Source organism: Fomitopsis serialis (genome assembly GCF_022376445.1).
Source record: "Fomitopsis serialis strain Sig1Antser10 chromosome Unknown B0H18scaffold_6, whole genome shotgun sequence".
In the NCBI taxonomy this organism is placed as follows: Eukaryota; Fungi; Basidiomycota; class Agaricomycetes; order Polyporales; family Fomitopsidaceae; genus Fomitopsis; species Fomitopsis serialis.
Genome location: NW_025954966.1, coordinates 254,772 through 273,697, shown reverse-complemented (window position 1 = coordinate 273,697; position 18,926 = coordinate 254,772). Strand labels below are relative to the sequence as shown.

General features: G+C 55.0%; 6 protein-coding genes and 1 non-coding gene across 7 annotated transcripts; 6 read left to right on the top strand and 1 right to left on the bottom strand.

The window, feature by feature from the left end:
• Positions 1-1,805: 1,805 nt before the first annotated feature.
• Positions 1,806-4,266, top strand: B0H18DRAFT_927845 (pectin lyase-like protein). Its single transcript, XM_048041663.1, has 16 exons — positions 1,806-2,156; positions 2,218-2,291; positions 2,344-2,398; positions 2,448-2,510; positions 2,562-2,860; positions 2,915-2,934; positions 2,990-3,036; positions 3,096-3,131; positions 3,190-3,276; positions 3,334-3,372; positions 3,424-3,468; positions 3,521-3,587; positions 3,643-3,730; positions 3,782-3,858; positions 3,910-4,041; positions 4,098-4,266. The coding sequence occupies exons 1-16, from the start codon at positions 2,016-2,018 to the stop codon at positions 4,118-4,120; spliced, it is 1,293 nt and encodes a 430-aa protein (XP_047898272.1). The 5' UTR covers positions 1,806-2,015; the 3' UTR covers positions 4,121-4,266.
• Positions 4,267-4,357: 91 nt separating this feature from the next.
• On the top strand, positions 4,358-5,269 carry B0H18DRAFT_979976 (cyclophilin-like domain-containing protein). The gene is made up of 2 exons (XM_048044434.1): positions 4,358-4,910; positions 4,972-5,269. Exons 1-2 carry the CDS (start codon positions 4,671-4,673, stop codon positions 5,251-5,253), a joined length of 522 nt encoding a protein of 173 aa, XP_047898271.1. The 5' UTR covers positions 4,358-4,670; the 3' UTR covers positions 5,254-5,269.
• Positions 5,270-5,321: 52 nt separating this feature from the next.
• B0H18DRAFT_t47 lies at positions 5,322-5,411 on the top strand. Its single transcript has one exon. It is a non-coding gene; the product is annotated as a tRNA-Ala (tRNA).
• A 508-nt stretch (positions 5,412-5,919) lies between these two features.
• B0H18DRAFT_979966 (pectin lyase fold/virulence factor) lies at positions 5,920-8,348 on the top strand. Its single transcript, XM_048044433.1, has 16 exons — positions 5,920-6,069; positions 6,119-6,173; positions 6,222-6,284; positions 6,344-6,642; positions 6,696-6,715; positions 6,772-6,817; positions 6,861-6,909; positions 6,974-7,060; positions 7,126-7,164; positions 7,223-7,267; positions 7,316-7,382; positions 7,442-7,529; positions 7,596-7,672; positions 7,728-7,773; positions 7,803-7,858; positions 7,920-8,348. Exons 1-16 carry the CDS (start codon positions 5,954-5,956, stop codon positions 7,937-7,939), a joined length of 1,173 nt encoding a protein of 390 aa, XP_047898270.1. The 5' UTR covers positions 5,920-5,953; the 3' UTR covers positions 7,940-8,348.
• On the top strand, positions 8,349-10,999 carry B0H18DRAFT_979962 (NADPH oxidase). The gene is made up of 8 exons (XM_048044432.1): positions 8,349-8,893; positions 8,952-9,454; positions 9,505-9,725; positions 9,781-10,047; positions 10,106-10,325; positions 10,390-10,518; positions 10,583-10,676; positions 10,747-10,999. The coding sequence occupies exons 1-8, from the start codon at positions 8,515-8,517 to the stop codon at positions 10,755-10,757; spliced, it is 1,824 nt and encodes a 607-aa protein (XP_047898269.1). The 5' UTR covers positions 8,349-8,514; the 3' UTR covers positions 10,758-10,999.
• A 2,034-nt stretch (positions 11,000-13,033) lies between these two features.
• On the bottom strand, positions 13,034-13,501 carry B0H18DRAFT_951577 (uncharacterized protein; the record flags this gene model as incomplete). The annotated part of the gene is made up of 1 exon (XM_048042027.1): positions 13,034-13,501. One exon carries the CDS (start codon positions 13,499-13,501, stop codon positions 13,034-13,036), a length of 468 nt encoding a protein of 155 aa, XP_047898268.1.
• Positions 13,502-14,637: 1,136 nt separating this feature from the next.
• On the top strand, positions 14,638-16,400 carry B0H18DRAFT_979955 (uncharacterized protein). The gene is made up of 6 exons (XM_048044431.1): positions 14,638-15,015; positions 15,067-15,110; positions 15,168-15,443; positions 15,532-15,705; positions 15,791-15,934; positions 15,991-16,400. The coding sequence occupies exons 1-6, from the start codon at positions 14,931-14,933 to the stop codon at positions 16,093-16,095; spliced, it is 828 nt and encodes a 275-aa protein (XP_047898267.1). The 5' UTR covers positions 14,638-14,930; the 3' UTR covers positions 16,096-16,400.
• Positions 16,401-18,926: the final 2,526 nt, after the last annotated feature.

Here is an 18,926-nt window from a genome sequence, read left to right as displayed (position 1 = left end):
AACATTGACTATTGACGTCAATAGCTTCTGACATATGTTCAGACCAAGATACACCTTGTGATTACAGCGAGTTACTAGTAAATCTTTTTACTGCATGTTATCGGGTTTGGTAACTGTAGATGAACACAGTGACTGTAATACGAGAGGAGCGTGAACCAACGTAAAGCGACTCGGACACAGCATCTTACGTACCATACTCGAGCCTCCTTGTTCGTGCAGGTAATACTGAGCTTCTGATACAACAGCTTCTGTCTGATCGCTGGTCGCCGCATAACGAATACATCATGGCGTGACCTGACTTCGTCAGTACGTAGTGAATGTGTTGCCGTCTAGGATAAGACACTGGCATGTTATGAGTGAATACGCAAAATTGAATAACCACTCATAACAAACCAGGGTCTCATCCCCTGGGGTTGCCGGACAATGAAAAGGGAGCATTCTTTGTACGGATACAACTGTTCTCGAGTCGCGCCTGACAGTAAACATAGCGATGGAGATCCCAGAAGTAACGTCACTCACGTGTACTCATACAGGCGACACGGAGATGAGCGACTGAAGAAGAAGGCCTGAGGTGCGCGTCTCCTGGTACCTGGTCACTGGGTAGGCGCTGGTCCCACTGAAAGAGAAGTCGAAATAGGATGCCGAAGGCAGGAGGATCGAAGGGGAGACCGACAGCAGTGAGACATGGACGCCTGAGAGAAGCGAGCGCCACGCATCACGGACTCGTGAGCGATAGACATGCTACCGTACATTAGCTTGCGGCGGGAGATGCGACTACTCTTACGGAGGGCGAGAGTCATCCGTCTGAATCGACGGCGTGTGGTGATCCGGAAATGGTCGCCATAAGTATTTCGTCCTCTGTAGGTCCCTGCAACTTGAAAGCGGAAGGTACGTCAGTGACGACGAAGGGGGAGAAGGAACTCGAAGTATCGCACACCAGAGCTGACCGAGACTCGCAGCGGCATGCAGTACAAATGACTATGCATCAAGTGTGCTCATGCCACGTCAAGGTATGATAGAATAAAACCCCAAGGATTGCTGCGAGTAAACGTCATTTCTAGGCCGTATCATTCAAGCCGAATATAGAGTCGGACTGTCAAGACGAGGCAGTGAAGGAAATTCTTGGGATCTGCGAAGGATCTAGGGTCGCCGTGCGTATTGGCCACAGGCTGATATGTCCACGTATCTCGGATGACAGCTCGTAACTCAAAAGGTGTGCTTGATCCTCAGACAGTGGCACGGCAAGTTACAAGTGATTACGCACGCAGCAGAATGTGTAATCACTCATAACGAATGAGCGTCCAGTCTCCTCACATATTCTTGAGCGACCTTGCCACGCGCGGGAGGTGTGCACAAATCGAACCCGTCGGAGGTAGTACGCTAGTACGTAGTATCGAGCGGGTCCGCCGCAGCTATCGCCTTCAGAACACGGGCTGTCAACGCGACTGGTAGTCGATCTGTGGGAGGACTGGTGGGAAGCTCGAGGAGGGGGATGGCTATAGGGACGGGTTACCTACTTATATACGTTGAGTCGGCCAAGTCGGTCGCATCCGCATCGATGATCCGGATTGATCAGTGATCCATGTTCCACGACAGCCACGCGCTGGAAGAAAGCGGTTAAAGCGCTCGACACACGGTGTGCAATCTGGATGATCCTTGAAATCGATGTTGCGGATGTTAAGGACATTGATATTGACGACGCCGTCATATTGAAGTCGGGCCCGGTCCGTCTGCCTCGAACGTCACATCATACTTACAACAAGAATACAAAAAGGTTGCACAGGGTACTTGGCAGATTGAGGTTAGCGTCGACCACCGCCGGCCCGCTGCAATTGCACAGATGACCATCCAAAGCGTGTGCATTTAACAAAACGGCCCACACGCATGACTTACGCCGCCGCGGCGAGGGCTCGCGTCGCCCGGATATTTATTGGGGGGTTGGCCATCGACAGTGACCATTCTCGCTGACTCGGAATCGCCGGCTGTGCCAGCTGCACCCACCAGGAACTAGGAAGATGCTTTCCGTGCGCGTGCTCCTGGCAGTCTTGATTGCGGGCCTTCATATTACGCGGGTGCTAGCGTGGGCGGAAGAATTGAAGGCGGGCAATACATGTACCATCCAGCCGTTGGGAGAGGGACAGGACGATACAGACCAGGTCCGTCTAACTGCGCCGAGGTGCGAACCGCTATTCGACTACCTTGAACACTCGTGAACAGATCGAGGCTGCCGTTTCGCGATGCGGCCATTATGGAACGACAGTCATCTCCGACGGTGTCTACAACGTGACGAGGTTAGTGTGCTCGACGCGGCTATCGACTCATAACGGACTTACCAATGTACAGGAAGATGATGTGGAACCTGGTCGAGGCCAGGGTTGACCTACATGGTTATCTCAACGTGCGCATTGAAGTCACGCTGTTCACCGCCTGCTAACCCGGGACCACAGTTCACAGCGAATTTGCCTTACTGGATGAACCCAGAAAACACGTACCGTGTCGTGTACATTCAGGTGATCCATTAATCCGATCAGGAACCGAGCTCTTACTGACAGTCTCTGCAGGACCAAGCATCGTGGTTCGTTGTCACAGGGCGCGACTTCACCATTGATGCGCATAACACCGGTGGGATCATCGGCAACGGGCAGTACTGGTGGAACTGGTATGGGACCACCAGCCGACTTGACGGCGATGGGCGGCCTATCGCCTTCACACTCTGGCGCGTTCTGAGAGGCGTCGTCAAGGACTTCAGGATCGAGGGCCAGCCGTTCTGGTGCAATACGGTCGCGGAGTCCAAGGACGTGGTGTACGACGGGATGTATTGCAACGCGACGAACACGAATCCAGAGTACTATGGGTACAAGTGAGCAACATTAGGATCATGCTGCAGTTGATATCGCTTACATGCGTGCGGTAGCGTCGTCCCGAACACGGACGGTGAGTTCGGTCTCTGGACATGCGACGATGCACCGGGTCTGACCTAGGAAGTTAGGTATCGATACATTCCGAGCGGACAACGTCACGTTGCTCAACTGGGATGTAGGTTCTGAGTGCCGAACATCGACTGGTGGTCCTGATGGTCCTGACGGATTGAACAGATTACGTTAGGAGACGACTGTCTTGCGATCAAGGGGGTAGGGAGCCTTACCTACAGCCTGAGCTCGCGAACCGAAGCTTGACGCAAATATAAAGAACTCCACAAACCTCTACTTTCAGAACATCACATGCCGCGGCGGCAACGGTATCGCTTTCGGTTCTCTAGGGCAATATGCAAATCTCGTACGTACCAGATCAAACGACCTCACTCGACGAGGAATCGCTGACTGTGAGATGCAGTTTGACCGCGTCGGAAATGTGACACTGGAAGACATTCGCGTGAGTAAACGTGTACAACAACTGACTCGTGTTGATGTCTCCGTACTGTAGTTGTTGCACATCGATCCAGAGATCCAGCCGAACATGGGCAGTGCGGTACGTGCCACGGCTTGTCACAGCGAACAGCTTCTTGATTGCCGCATGTCAGGTTTATTTCAAGTCCTGGTCCGGCACAACCATCGGTCACCCTCCCGACAATGGCGGTGGGGGTGGAGGTAGGTGCAAGTTTGCCGAATCGCGAGGCAGAATGCTGACACACGGCTAATGCAGGTCTTGTCACGAATGTCACCGTCCGCAACGCAGAGTTGTATAACGTCTCTCTGCCTATCCATGTGTATCAGACCAATGGAGCGCACCCGTGTGTACCTGTTGTCAGCGCGTGAGTTGAGCGAAGTTAACATGTGTTCAGAGGCGACTCACCATCAACGCTGCAATTCGCGAACCTGAGCTTCTACAACTTCACAGGTACATCATCGGGCAGTACCAGTACGTGCTTCGCTTGGCATATGCAAGTCGACGCCCCTAACGGACTGGCAGTTGTTGATATAGCATGCAGCCCAGCCGCGCCTTGCCCTGGAATGGTGTTTGAGAACATCAATATCACCGTGAATACTGGAGCAGAGCCGGTGTATACCTGTACGAACGTCGTCAGCCAGCAGGGACTATCTAGTAAGTGATCTCCGAGTCATGCAATATGCACTGTAACTCATTGACAATGCTGCTAGGCTGCGAGACTACCTCGACATGATACTATCGTTGAGATACGACTGTAGATAGCCTTTTGTGTCCATTTGCTACAAGCGGTCGGGCTTGTGTCTCTCATACTACGTAAGGGGAGCAGTCAAGTACCGAGACATATTGAAGGGATCTTACTCACCTCGCAACTGAGACTTGTTGATTCATCCAGATTAGCCCTATATGCACTGAGCAGCAACAAAGTTCCGCTACCGCTAATAGTAAGTTACGACAGGCTCCGCAAGCAGACCCTCCATCTCCTGGCTTCGCTCCACCACTACCGTCAGACAGTCGTCGATCACTCCGTTTCTACTCATGGCCTCTAATTCGCTTGCCTACCTCGATGTGTGTATAGGCGACCAGGACGCGTGTGCTCTCGCAGAAGCCGAGTATTCAGCTACATCTGCCTTGTTGTCTAAGAATGCACACATCTACGGGCTTCCTTCAACGCCCGCCGAGTTGTCAGAAGAGCAGCGCGATATTCTGAGGGAGCTCGATGTATGTTGCCATCGTAGTTCACATAAGGCCTCTCTGACGAGGAGAGTCGACAGAGTTCGAGGCAAATGCGCTTCGAACCTCCGCCGCCGCTGCTCGTAGGCCGGCTGGTCTTCCATCTCGATTCATCTCCAGGGCTCGCGAAGACGAGAGGAAACTTCATCGCGCTATGCACAGGGGAGAAAGGGATGTGCAAAAATGCACCGAAGAAAAAGTTGCACTACCTCGATTGCCCGATCCACCGGATCGTCAAAGGCTTTGTGGCGCAAGGCGGAGATGTCACCAGAGGAGATGGTAGCGGTGGAGAGGTGAGATCGTACGCCGGCGCAGATGGGCCGAGCTAATAGTGCATTGTTCAATCTGCCACAGTCAACCTATGGTGGGAAGTTTAATGACGAGAAGGAGGGCCTCAAGAGAAAGCTCACCCGTGGATCACTTGCTATGGCCAACTCCGGGAAGAACACCAACTCGTCGCAATTCTTCGTTGTGCTCACCGAAGACGAAACAAAGCTGGTGAAGATGCATGGGAAGTATGTCGTCTTTGGCATGCTCAAGGAGGGCTTCGAGATCTTGTCTCGACTAGATGGCGTTGGAAGCGCAGACGGCAAGCCTTGTAAGAGCGTATGGATTGGAGGATGTGGATTGTGTTGAGACATGCTAGGGGGATCGTTTGTCTCTAACTGGCGCGCATGATAAAGGCCGGAGAGATAGTTGCTTACGGGCGTTTGGCACAGTGGTAGCGCGCACGCTTTGCATCTCCTATGGATAATGAATGCGTGAGGTCGAGGGTTCAAACCCCCCAACGTCCATAAACTGGGCTCGTTATTTTACTCTTGTTTTATTTTTGTTTTTGATGGCCATAAAAGGTGCCCAACGCCATGAACCACCACCGGACATTCTTCAACAATAATACCACCTGACAGAACATATTCCTGTCATATGCTTGCCAACATCTCTCGCTAACAGTGACTATGGGGTAAGATTCGCCCCGAGGATCATCCACCGCGGCATAGACGGCTGTTCCATTCCGATATTGCTTAATACCAACCGGACCGCCAGTACACGTGTTCGACGCGTTAGACACCCTTTGCCGATCCTTGTGACCGCGATTGATGTTCCCAACGACCCGTCCTCGAATATAAGATGCACACAAACCCGAGACATTCCCCGTCACGCGAACTCCAGCCTATCCTCTCGAGACGATGATTGCTAGGTTGCCTTCGCTGCTTCTGGCGAGCCTCTGTTTCGCGCGAACACTCGTGTCTGGGTTCCAGTACTTTGCGGGAAACAAAACGTGCACGCTCGAGCCGTTAGGCAGTGAACAGGATGACACGAGCCAGGTTCGCTGTGCATGGGACGCGTCACGGAACGATGTACTGATGCGGGTTCGAAGATCGAGGCTGCTATTGCGCTTTGTGGGCACTATGGGACGACGGTCTTCGCTCCAGGAGAATACAATGTTACGAGGTCAGCCTAGCTTCGCACTGTCTGCGCGAGAGGGCTCACTGTGTCATAGGAAAATGACATGGGACTTGGTGGGATCCAGAGTGGACCTTCATGGCTACCTGAACGTGAGTTGTCCGCGAACGGGGCGATATAGCATGCTGAAGCATACGCAGTTCGTTGCGGACTTGCCGTACTGGATGTATCCCGAAAACACGTACCGCGTCATCTTCATCCAGGTGCGCCGCGCCGAACGAGAACAAAGCATCAGTCTACTAACCCAAGAACTCGCGGATAGAGCCAAGCATCTTGGTTCGTGATCACAGGGAGCGACTTCGTGGTCGACGCGCACAATACCGGGGGGATCATTGGGAACGGGCAGTACTGGTGGTCATGGTACGGCAACGGGACACGCATTGACGGCGACGGCCGCCCGGTTGCTCTCACTGTGTACCGCGCGCTCCGGGGTACCATTGCGAACTTCCGGATAGAAGGCCAGCCGTTCTGGTGCAACGCCGTGGCAGAAAGCCAGAGCGTAGTGTATGACGGAATGTACTGCAATGCGACGAACTCGGATCCTCTGTATTACAACCAGAAGTAAGTGCTCGGACTGTGATACATTCGACGGGTAGGTGCTTACTTGTTCGTAGCATTGTGTGGAACACGGACGGTGAGCACGCCTGTGAGCGGTGCATCCAACGGATGTTGATGCAATGGGCCATGCAGGTATCGACACATTCCGGTCGGATAACATTACGCTGCTAACTGGGATGTAAGTGCTTGATATGACCGCCGTGCGAGCGACGCTGACGAAGATACACCGCACAGATTACGCTCGGAGATGACTGCATCGCAATCAAAGGCGTATGTGGACACCTGCCATCGCATAGCTGGACAGCTGGATACTCACCGCAATTTTGGTCCGCAGAACTCGACGAATGTATACGCCAAGAATATCACCTGCACCGGCGGCACTGGGATCGCATTCGGTTCCTTGGGGCAGTACTACAACCTGGTCAATACCTCGCACTATGGCCTGAGCAGACGTCGGGCCGAGTCTGGCTGACGTACACATCGCAGTACGACAACGTTGAGAATATCACGCTAGAGGATGTCACGGTGAGATTGCCGACAGTCCACAGGATTGTAAGGCTGAACAGGAGATCACTCAACACAGATGATTAGACCGGATCCGACGATACAGCCTTACATGGAGCACGGCGTCAGTTAACCCTTCAGTCAGTGTTCAGTTGGCCTAACCCTGGTACAGGTTTACTTCAAGTCGTGGACTGGGACGACCATTGGCTTCCCTCCTGTCGAGGGCGGTGGCGGACCAGGTAAGCAACCGGCTGCCGTGTACCGGAACGACTCTACTGAAACCTGCGCCGCGGCGTAGGGACAACGACGAGCGTTCTTGCACGCAACTTCGAACTTGACAATGTGACATACCCCATTCAGCTTTACCAGACGAACTCTGGACATGCGTGAGTGGACCTGGCAGATACCGGAGTGTCTGTCATGAACTGATGGACATGGCCACGCCCACGCAGGGGCGATGCTCCGTCAAAATATCAGTTCGGCGGCCTCACATTCGTCAACTTCACTGGTACAGCATCGACAGACCTGCGTAAGGATTCCCATCGCGTCGCCGTCCGACGTGCCGCTGACGGCTTCGTGGACAGTGGTTGACATAGAGTGCAGCCCGGCGGCCCCATGTCCGGATCTATCGTTTCAGAACATCGAATTGAGCCACCCAGTGGCACGACAGCGACGTACAACTGTTACAATGTCTTGAGCCAAACGGGCCTGAGTGGTAGGCTCACCGTGGTGCTGACCCCGCCCTGAGTTATTACTAATGCCGAGTGACTTCCCAGCGTGCAACGCGACGGCATGAGCCCAAGGCCATGCCGATGATGCGAGGGTTGGTGAAGAAGAGCGTAGTTAAATAGCGTAGCTGCGGAAGGTGAACTCGTCTGTTCGATGGGTATCAGAGATGGACGTCCTTGCGTGATTACCTGCTAAGTTATGTACAGCCACACCTGTCGGTTGTGCCTTCCGCATTAGGACTGTGTTAGGACACGAGCGCCTGGTCTGCTCGTTGCCCGCGCCGCGCTGGAGGACGTCGGGGACGATGAGCGAGGCATGCAGATAAGGCGAGCCAGAGCGGCCTGGGTCAGGAAGAATCACGGTGGTAGGTATGGAGATCGCTGCGCATGCGCAACCGGGACGGGCGGACGACCTACGGGCCAAATAGGTTGTGCCTGTCATGGCAACGTCGCCGAGAGGACATCAAAAAGCACTCTTGCCGCGTTTACGTTCTCACAGCCTAGAGCCCACCTTTATCTTCCTTGCTCCTCTTCCTCCTCCTTCGTCTTCGGATACCTTACAGTCCTTTGCTTCAGGCCGGTCCTCTCTCCTTTTTGCCCGCTGCGCAGGACGTCGACATACGCAGCGCCCGTCAAACCGTCCATGTCCAATAAGTGGAAGCGCGCCTCCAGCCTCGACTTCTCCGACGGCAAGATACCGCCCCTGTCCCAGCACCCCGACATGGCCAATCCGTTCGCCGACAACGGGCTCGAGCCCAGTCACTTGCAGCGCAATAAGACCGAGCGCAGACGTCTGCAGCCCCTCCAGAGGACGAACACCACTAGTTCGATGCCCGCAGCCCCGTACAGGCCTACGGGATGGATGGAACGATTCAACGTCTGGATGATTAACGAGGGTGGAAAGAGGCTGTTCTTCATCTTCTTCATCCTCCTCCACGTCCTCGTCATCCTCTTCGGTGCATTCTACTACGGTACGAGCGATGACTTGGTAGGCGCCCGCGCAACCTTCCATGTGACGTATCGTACGTACCGTGCATGTCCTCTATCGTATTCTCGTGTCTTATTGCTTGCTCCTTCTAGCGATTGCCCGTGGTGCCGCCCTCGTCCTCCATGTCGAGGTTGCGTTCATCCTCCTGCCCGTCTGCCGGAACTTCATCTCCCTCCTCCGTCGGACGCCTCTCAACCACTACATTCCTTTCGACAAGAACATCACGTTCCACAAGGCCGTCGGATGGGGCATCTGCTTCTTCTCCTTCGTCCACATCGCCGCGCACATGGTCAACTTCACCGAGCTAGCCTTCGTTGACCCACTCGCGGACACCCCCGGCAAGCGTTTCGTTGCCTTCCTCGAGGCCAACTTCATCACTGGCCCTGGTCTTACCGGCTGGATCATGACCGTTGCTCTTGGTATCATGGCCTGGTACGCACGGGAGAAGCCTCGCCGTGCCAACTTCGAGCGGTTCTGGTACTCGCACCACCTCTTCCTCGTCTTCTTCCTCAACTGGCAGCTCCATGGTATGTTCTGCATGATCCAGCCTGATCGTGCGCCCTTCTGCTCGTGGAACACGATCGGTGTCTTCTGGGTAGGTCCCTCGTTTGACTTACATCGATGCTGTTGCTGACAAGTGCGCAGCGTTACTGGCTCGTCGGTGGTTGCATCTTCACGTTCGAGCGTATCCTTCGTGAGGTTCGCTCGCGCCACCGCACCTACATCTCCAAGGTCATCCAGCACCCGTCCAATGTCATTGAGCTTCAGATCAAAAAGGAGAATACCCCTACGCGTGCAGGCCAGTACATCTTCCTTCACTGCCCTGAGGTCTCGTACTTCCAGTGGCACCCGTTTACGCTCACCAGGTGCGTAATGCGCACGTTCTCCAACCCGACCATGTTAACGTTAAGAGACTGCCAGCGCTCCTGAGGAGGACTACATCTCGGTGCATATTCGTGTCGTTGGTGACTTCACCCGCGCGCTCGGCGAGGCGGTCGGTGCCGACTTCAGCAAGGAGAAAGGTGGAGACAGTGGCAAGCTCATCGGCACGGCGGCCAACCCTCCTGTCAACCGTGTCTTGCCGCGCGTTATGGTCGACGGTCCGTTTGGTTCGGCTTCGGAGGATTTCCTCAATTTCGAGACGGTCCTGCTCGTCGGCGCCGGTATTGGTGTGACACCGTTCGCTTCGTACGTCCTTCTGTGATTATTGACCGCGATGGACGCTGACTGTATTTTCGTTGGATAGTATTCTGAAGTCCGTATGGTACCGCATGAACAACCTCGACAGGTCGAAGCCCACGCGTCTGTCGAAGGTCTACTTTACCTGGGTCATCCGTGACTTTGGCTCCGCCGAGTGGTTCCACTCTCTGCTGCAGGCTATCGAGGAGCAGGATACTCAGAACCGGATTGAAATCAACATTTACCTGACTGCAAAGATTAAGGAGGATGACATGAACAACATCATTGTACGTACTGCCGGTGGCCGCCGTCTTGGTGGGACGCACATGCTGACACGCGTGTCTACAACAGGTCCAGGACGTCGGTGCCGAGAAGGACGCTATCACGTCTCTCCGTGCCCCCACGCACTATGGTCGCCCCAACTGGGACAGGGTTTTCAGCTCTATCGCGGAGAAGCATCCCGAGACGGATGTCGGTGTAGTACGTAGCTTCTCATTCGCCCGCGCGCCCCGCGTCGCCGTGTCTGATCCTCGCTCTTCTGTAGTTCTTCTGCGGGCCCGGGGCGCTCTCGAAGCAGCTCCACATCTGTTCGAACAAATACTCGACGCCCGAAGGCACCAGGTTCTTCTTCGGCAAGGGTAAGTCCGGCCCCGTTGCCATCCGTACGCTAGTCGCTCATCATGATCCTTTTGTGTCTTCGTCCAACAGAGAACTTCTGAGCGCGCGGGGGAGGGCTTCCTGCGGCGCTACGTCTGGTCGGGAATGTTGGACTTGTGTATTATTATCTCGTCTTGGAGCAAGCTCCGGACGCCTGTACTTGTCGGTCGTTTGCGCATCTATAATCTTGGTAATTGCCATCGGTACTGCCACGCACTCCGGGTCTCAGGCTATTAGAGGACTATCTTAGAAGCGTCACCATTGAATGACCTTGTGTATGCGTTCGGGAAGCGAAGCTACAGCATTGCGTGTGAGTGACAACGTCTTTGGTCAGAGCGGCTTTGAAACAATCAGACTTGTAGCGCCGTGGCCCGTACTGTTCGATATTTTGTCGATGTTGCGGTCATTTGGAGTCACTATATGCGGGACAACTTCAACCGCGCAACGTGAACGAGGGGTATTTGAAGTACGTACCGCTTCCAGCATCGTGCGACGTGCATGCGGTACTGCGACAATCTGTTCAGGGTGAGGATACCGAGGCTCTCATTCCTCCCGGAGTCAGCTGAATTTGGTGGTAACGAATGCCTTGCAGCCATGGTCGTTCGTCCTGGTCAAGGTGGAAGAAGAGACGAGCACGACAGAGCACGACGCGCTTCGGACTTGACTTGTGACGCGTCAGTCACATGCTCGCGTTCGCTCAGCAGCGCACTGCGCCACCGCTCACCGACTCCTTCACCGAGAAATGGGAAGTACGTGTCGTCACTGTCAGTATGTAATATCATGGACTATAGCAGCAGAACCATAACTGCAGAAGGTGGAGTATTGACTATTGTGCAAGTTTACACGAATGACAACCGGCGGAGGGCGCACAGGGTCCTGCTCGTCAATACGGTGAAGCTTCTCAGGTTGATACCCAACGCCCCTGAATTCCGGACGTATCTATTCTCCACATTGCCGCCTTCCGGTGCAATGATATGGGCCTTGCGCAGGCTGCATGTTCTCTCACACATGTCGAATCTTGTCCAAGTTGCTGGCGCCGTCGCCATAGCTTGACGCGCAGGGTACTAAAGGCGCGCGGTCATTGACAATCACCTGCCTCGGTGGCCACTAACCAGCATGTTGGAACAATGTCAACTACACGAGGAGGCTCGCGCGCCCCGCCCGCAAGCGTTTGAGTCGCTTCGCTGGTTTGCAAGTTACAGCGACCACGGCAACACCCGCAGGACGCGCTTCACCGCGGTCCGCTACGAAGATGTGGACCTCAATCTCCTTACGGCAGATCGATCGACTCCATACCGTAAGTACTAGCGACACATGTGGGTGCCCGACGATCAAGTCTCAAATCGTGACTGATCGTCTTCCACCCGCATTGTACGAGAGATGCGTCGTTGTTTTTTGTGGATTTGTCCAGCCCCCCAGTTTACAACCTCAATGGAGGTGATGGTTTCGAAGTCGGTGGTCAGGCGCTACACTTCGTAACCATCCCGCAATCCGCGCTAACTCTGCGACAAACCAGCAGGTCACTGAACTTTCCTGCTAAGTGTGGGTGACTGAGCACCGAAGATTGGCCGGTACCCGGGGTATAGCACGTCTGTTTCGTCTGTCTGCGCCGATGGCAAGGACCCTGGGAGCCGCCGACGACTGTCTTGCATTCGGATCAGGTACATCACTTTTGTCCAACTTCTGCCCGCTCCTTCCTCAAGCAACTGAGGCCACAGCGAGCCCGAGTGCGCTGCAGTGCAGTCCCGTGGTCGCATCATCGGATCGCAGAGCGCCACCCGTCCTCCTGCCCCAAGTCTATCAGTCCCCCGCGTCCTGCGCCTGCACTCTCAATGGTGCGCGCCCCGACTTTCTTTAGGGTTGTTGAAATTGCTGTCGGCGAGCTGCTTTGATGACAGGCGTGGCCACTCGTCCTCAGGCTTAGTCTGAGGGCAGGGAGCGCGGGCGTCTCATACTATCGTCCCTCTCGTCTTGCCGCGCGAGGCGCTGGACGCCCGTTGTCCAGGGAGCGTAATTGCGTATCCCACATTGTTTTCCGAGATTGAGTCTGGCAATAGCCGCCTATGTGTCGGGCATCGCCGGTGCTTCAATGTTTCGTCCCTGTCATGGAGACGTAAACGCTGGGATTGATGCGCACATTTCCTAGACGCGCCTCTGCACCCGTACCTTGCTCAAGCCTTCGTCGACATTTGCGAAACTTCGTCAACGATTGATTAACCTTCCTCGGGCATGTCGGTGGTTGACTGCTGCTCGCAGACAGCCTGCTTGCTATCGTGAAATTGAGGATCTGACGATAGGAGCTCATTGAACTGAAATGAGCAAGACGCTCGAGAATCCGTCAAGCGCGGACAATGTGCGTGCTCCCTATATGATATCCGCTAATTCTAACAAGGTCTTCGGGTAGCAGAACGCCGGGACGCATAGCGAACCGAGTGGTGTACAGTGGACCGCCGAAGGTAGTGGCCACACGACTGTCAAGGGTTTGTCCCATTTTGCCTAGGACATGTCGGTGGCAAGCGAGGACGCTCGCGGACACCGCGTTCCGCGCTGCCTTCAGCATGCTCTTTGAATGGAAGACTGATAGGAGCTGCGCGCAACATCCGCCGGCGAGGTCGATGAACTCGCATCCGTCGAGGGTCTTTTTGAACTGCAAGTATAGCACAACTTGGTCCGCCCTATTGACTTCCATCGGGCATACGCCCTTACCGGCTGTTGACCGCATTCTTGACGCGTTCATGAGCACAACCGCCGTGGGTTTACAGTTCCCGGGGCGCCAGCTCTGAGCCGCACGCACTGGATGGATCATGCCGTGCCGCAGTGTGGTTGGATCTCGGAGTCGTGCGAATGATACGCGCGCGTACGGACGCTAGGACGTGAACGGTATGCTCTCGCCGTCCTGCTGGGGTGTCGCGGCGATCTGCTGACGGTGTCCACCTATAGCGCGTTTCGTGCCATTACAAGGGCATTGTGTGTGGCCCCTGGCGGTTCCTGCGCTATACTTGATTGTGCTCGGTGAGCCATGCGCGTCAGGTCACAAGCGACGCAGGCGGCTCGGTGCATGGATTCTAAGACGCTGGGTGAGCACGCACGTATCCTGGAGTGCCTACTTGGACTTGAACGGGCTCCGGACTCAGACGTTACATATCAGGCCATTTCGGGTTATAAATTCGAGCTCACCCATTTCCTGAAGAGAGTATGTCAGTAAAGTTTGACCACTGGCAGGATCTCTGCAGACGGCTTTGCACAGTTGGCGCTAGTGTCCTCTTGACTAATTTGTGCCTACGCCGAGCCCTAAGCAAGCCTTAAGCGGCCGAGAGTGGTTTAGCTTCGCGCTTGACACTCGGAGACTCCCCATGTCCCCATCTGTGAATTGCCGGAGATTGACTGACCGTACAGTGCCCGGAATCTCGCGGCCTGTTCTTGCAGTCGAACAGGCGTTGCGACCTTACTACGCGCGGAAGAGCTAGCGTTGTACCGGCCACAGCTAGCGGGCGACTGGTGTTTACTAGCCCGAAAAGGCGAAGGCATTACATAAGCGACGATGGCGCGGGGACGACTAATAGAAAGCGGGATGTTCCGAGGGCGGAGACTCATCAGGGGTGTCAGACGACTGCCAGTCTCAGCCAGTGCAACAGTGCGAATGCGCGCGTCGTCCCTGCACGAGCAGGCGTACTTCCCGCGCGCACGACACGGATGGCAGCGAGGCAGGCAGAGCAGGATCCGCAGAAGGGTGTCGCCGCTGCCGGTGATAGGAATCAGGCCTGATATGGACCCACAACGCGATCCAGCGGGCGGTCGCGGAGTTGGGTGGAATAGGCAGGAGAAGGCCGGAGATTGGAGGGGGAGCGGCGGCGGGAGTAGAATTTAGAAATTATATATTTGATTATCCGATTCGCCAGCAGAAGGTGGCCTGGGATGGGCTGGGATGATGCTGATGGAACGGAACCTGTTTCCTGTATCTCGCGCGCGGTGGCACACGCCAGTCCGCCTGCTGGAGACACTGCCCCGCGAAGCGAAGGCCACTCCCGCGCGCGGGGGCAGTCCTTGCTGCTTTCGGTCCGCCAGTCTCCTCCCTGCGAGATTATTCCCAATCAGCCCGCGCAGCGGACCCGCCAGTATCTCGGCGACGGGCGGCTCGACTCCTGCGGTTCTCCCCTACTTATAACTGTGCCTGCTCTGATCCTGCCTCCCATTCCATCCCCGATCACCTTCGCATCCCCTCAGAGTTACGTTACATGACGCCCATGCCTGTCTCCCGCACCAGTACTGAATCCATTTCCGACCTGACTGACCGTCCAGAGCGTTCCAGGAATGCCAAAGGTCTGTACTCTACGCCGTAGCACCAGCACCCCCGCTGAACGCTGCTCTCAGCTCAAGCGCGGCATCGAGCCAAGCGCAAGGCGTATATAGAACAGGTAAGGCCGGCATTTACCAATCAGTCCTACAGCCGACGCTCATCCCATCAATTGCAGCTCGAGACCACAGTGACGAAACTGCAAGTCGCGCTTGCGCTTTCTCCCGAGCAGGTCGCGGCCCTTCCCGCGCCTGTCATCCGCATCCGTGAGCTCGAGGAAGAGAACGAGGTCCTCCATCGCGAAGTGGACGAGCTTCGCCGGCAGATAGAGGATCGTAATTCTCGTCTACGTCCTGACCTTGGGCGACGACATGGCACAATCGCTACCAGCCCATACGATCGCGGAGACTATGAGTCTAGGCGCAGAAGGCTCACAGAATCGCAAGTCTATTTGGTATGCGTCACCAAGACAATCGCGTGTCGTATCCATGCTGACTCGAGGCCCAATATTCACAGCACCCGCAGAATGGACACACCCACAGCCCTCCTCCGCCATTGCTCATCCCTTCGTCGACCTCTCCCAAACCCAGCAGCCGTCACAACTGGGAGTATACCCCAGATTGACGTCGTCGACGCTCACGTCGTATGGGATGTATCAAATCCCTGGCACCCCTTCGAGCTCGGGCACAAGTACCGCTTCGAATTCCCCATTCTCGGCGAGTATCTGTTCCTCACGTTGGCCATGCGCCACGTAGCCATGTGCAGAGAACTCGGGATCCTAGTAACAGTCATATTTCACAGCCCTGCGACTATACCCCACCGTCGACGACAATCCATACGCATCACCGTCCGACCTCGTCCGCGACCTCGCCCTCGCTGCTTGCGTCGTATGGACAGGCGCCAGGTCAGTACGAGTATGTCAAGCTAGAAGAAGATTCCTATCATGTGCGTGCGACTATTTTTCGGAGTGGCAGTCAGTGTCTGATATCATATTCGTTCAGGGTCATGCTGTATCTCATACGAACGGCTATTCTGCCTCGTTGCCTCAGTACGCAGGTAGCCAATCGTCGTTGAACCATTGGCAAACCTACGCTCAGCGGTCATGACTACCGTGTCGAGCGAATGGTACCTGATCTTCCGTACCGTGGGCATGTCTTGCTGGCTCTCCTATCTTGAGTTCGGTCTTACTGTCGCTGTGTTTTGGTCTTGCTGTCTTGCATGCTATGGACTCTGGGATCCTGCATGCTGTTGTCTCATCACTGTATCCAACAAAAACACCCAACTGTCCTGCAGCTCACGGACGGTGGTCTTGGTGCCTGCAAGTGTAGATAATAGTGGCTTTCGAATCGGATTGCCTCGGGAACTTGTCCATATGGTCCTCGTGTTATCTAATGCGATACTTTCTCATGCATTGAATTCGGTTGATCTTCCTTGAACTAACTCTAATTGGCTTCTCGCCTCGTACACAGTAGCTTTCCTCACGTCACGCGAAAGAGTCGGACATCCGTCTGAGACTCTTGGCTGGTCGTTGACTAATCCATCGAGGGTTCAGTCTGGATGTGTCAACTGTAGGTGCTCACTGGATCATTTCGGAGGCACCTGCACCCGATCCTCTGGTCGCAGTCGCGCATAGCTGGCATCACCGCCCACGTCACACGCTCCCAATGGTATTATGCTCTTCGAGGTTATCATCATCATGCGATCTCTTCAGTATCTCCGGAGCCGACTACGCGTCGATGGGTAAGTAGGTCGCCGCTTTAGATGCATTGCACCGGTGAGCCGGACCGCCGAAATGTCTGTACTGGGAACGTCTCACTGACGAACTTTACCTGGAATGACATAGCGTTCTAAATCCTATGTAGACATTGCAGTTGTGACGGAAGCCACAACATGATTGCCTACACTGCTACGCATTGAGGCGTCAAGCGTAAAGTCATCCTGAGATTAAAGGTCCCGAGACTATCGGTGCGTCAGTATTGAGCATCATACCCAAGATCCGATGCGTTAGAGGCCCTTTTACGCGCAGGTTGTGCCTTGCCACGGATGGAGCTCCTCGACAATTGCTTGTTGCCGGGCGCCGTCGGTGTCTTAACGGTATTTTCCCTGGTACAGTATGTAGGCCCCACGAACCCAGATTCTGCACTATGCCTGAACGGGCGGCGGCTTGACGTCGGTCTGGGCGCGCGGGAGCAATCCGCGCGAAGTGAGCGGCGTTCAAGTTCCCTGGTCGTTGCCAAGTTCCTGGCCGCTTTCGCGACCACATGAGGCGCGATGGCAGCGGAGGCTTCGTCTGCGATCCTTGAGGCATCGCGGGTGACCAGGGTGAGTTGGGACCCGTGGGGTTTCCATGTCCCTGAGATAGCCGCGCCGTCTGTCAATCTTACATCCAGAACCACCGATAGTTCGCGAACGCGCGTCCAGTGGAAGGCTGAAGGCCGAAAGCGCTCCTCGTCACTGACTGCCATTCTTCCCTGTCATGTTGTTGGTGGCGGCCATGCGTCGTGACGACGCCGGGCATATTACCGCACATTGGCTGACTCATTTATCAGGGCTCAGGGTCGTCCTGATTTTGCTTCCGCGAAGCAACGACGTCTCCCGCCGGTGGATTTAACACTTCTGGTCTGATACCAGACGCCCGCTGGACACTTGGTGCGTTACTGCAATGTTGCCTGCCGCTCCAAACCCTACAGATCAGGAGACGAATCATCCTATGTGCACCCTACAGGACACCGAATATTATTCACCTTTGCGCCTACAAGTCACCCGGAACCCGCTCGTCAGTGGTGGAGGCGAATTCAATTTGCCCGTTCCGTAGCAATTCTCGACGAGGCAGAAGCTTGATGTTGGAGCTCCGAGTGTGAATTATTCGCTTATGCTTGATCTAACGAAGAAGTGGCCCCCCCTAAATCTATTCACTGGCCTGGACAGCCTTCAAATCGAATGGGCCACAAAGCCGACGAGATCAAGGGAGATGGAAGCCGGCGTGTACCGTGTAGCTTGAGTGATTTATGTTCTTCGTAGCCGCCAGTAAAATCGACGTTTCAGTCATAGGACATAGGCTGTAGAGTGGTCGGGCGCGTGCTTGCCTGATACATGCATCAGACCGCAGATACAATTCCAGACTAAATGATCAGATATGCCTGAGCGATGGGTTCCCGCTGTGGATGTGTCCGTTACAACTGCTGTGCTGTGGTAGAGACTGGAGGTCTGTTGCTTACTGATTGATATCAAGGATAAGACTGCGCACAGAACAGTGCATTTGGGAACGAAGACCTTGAGCGCCGTTGCACGCCGTAGACGAACCACCTCGGCAAGGCGAGCCTGGACACTAAAGGTATTCGGAATTCCGCCTTCGCGGTGCGAATGCGGTCGTCACCCTCGCAGCATTTCCTAGAGACCGTGATGGCTGCGATATTGCCTTCCTCACATAGAGGACGCCTACGAACTTGTACCGAGGACGATGCAGCAGGTGAGAGTCCTCCCTTGCCAATCCATGCCCTTTACCCTCGCGTACGTACCAAACTACATGCATCTCCTGAAACGCAATGTCAGCAGGTCAACCAGGCATATAGCACCGCAACCACACATGCCTTGTCATGCGCTGAAGATCCGAGCACAGGGGCATCGGCCCGAGAGACGGCCTCCAACTTGAGGACGCCCTGAATCAGCATGTTCCGGATCCGGAGTCGTCAATACGGCGGAAGTCGCAGAGCGAATATTGTTGCAACAAAGCACTGAATAGGCGTTCAGAGGCAATACCCAGGCCACCGTACTATGGCAGTGGCAATTACCTTCAGCTATGCCTTTACGCAGTACTTAGTAGTGCGGCGCGCTGGACTCAGCCACAGATGAGATCGGGCTGGCCCAAGCTACTGTGCGTAGGCCAAAGAGCATTGTCGACGGGTCCGAGCAATCTACTTTGTCCTGGCCACCTTTG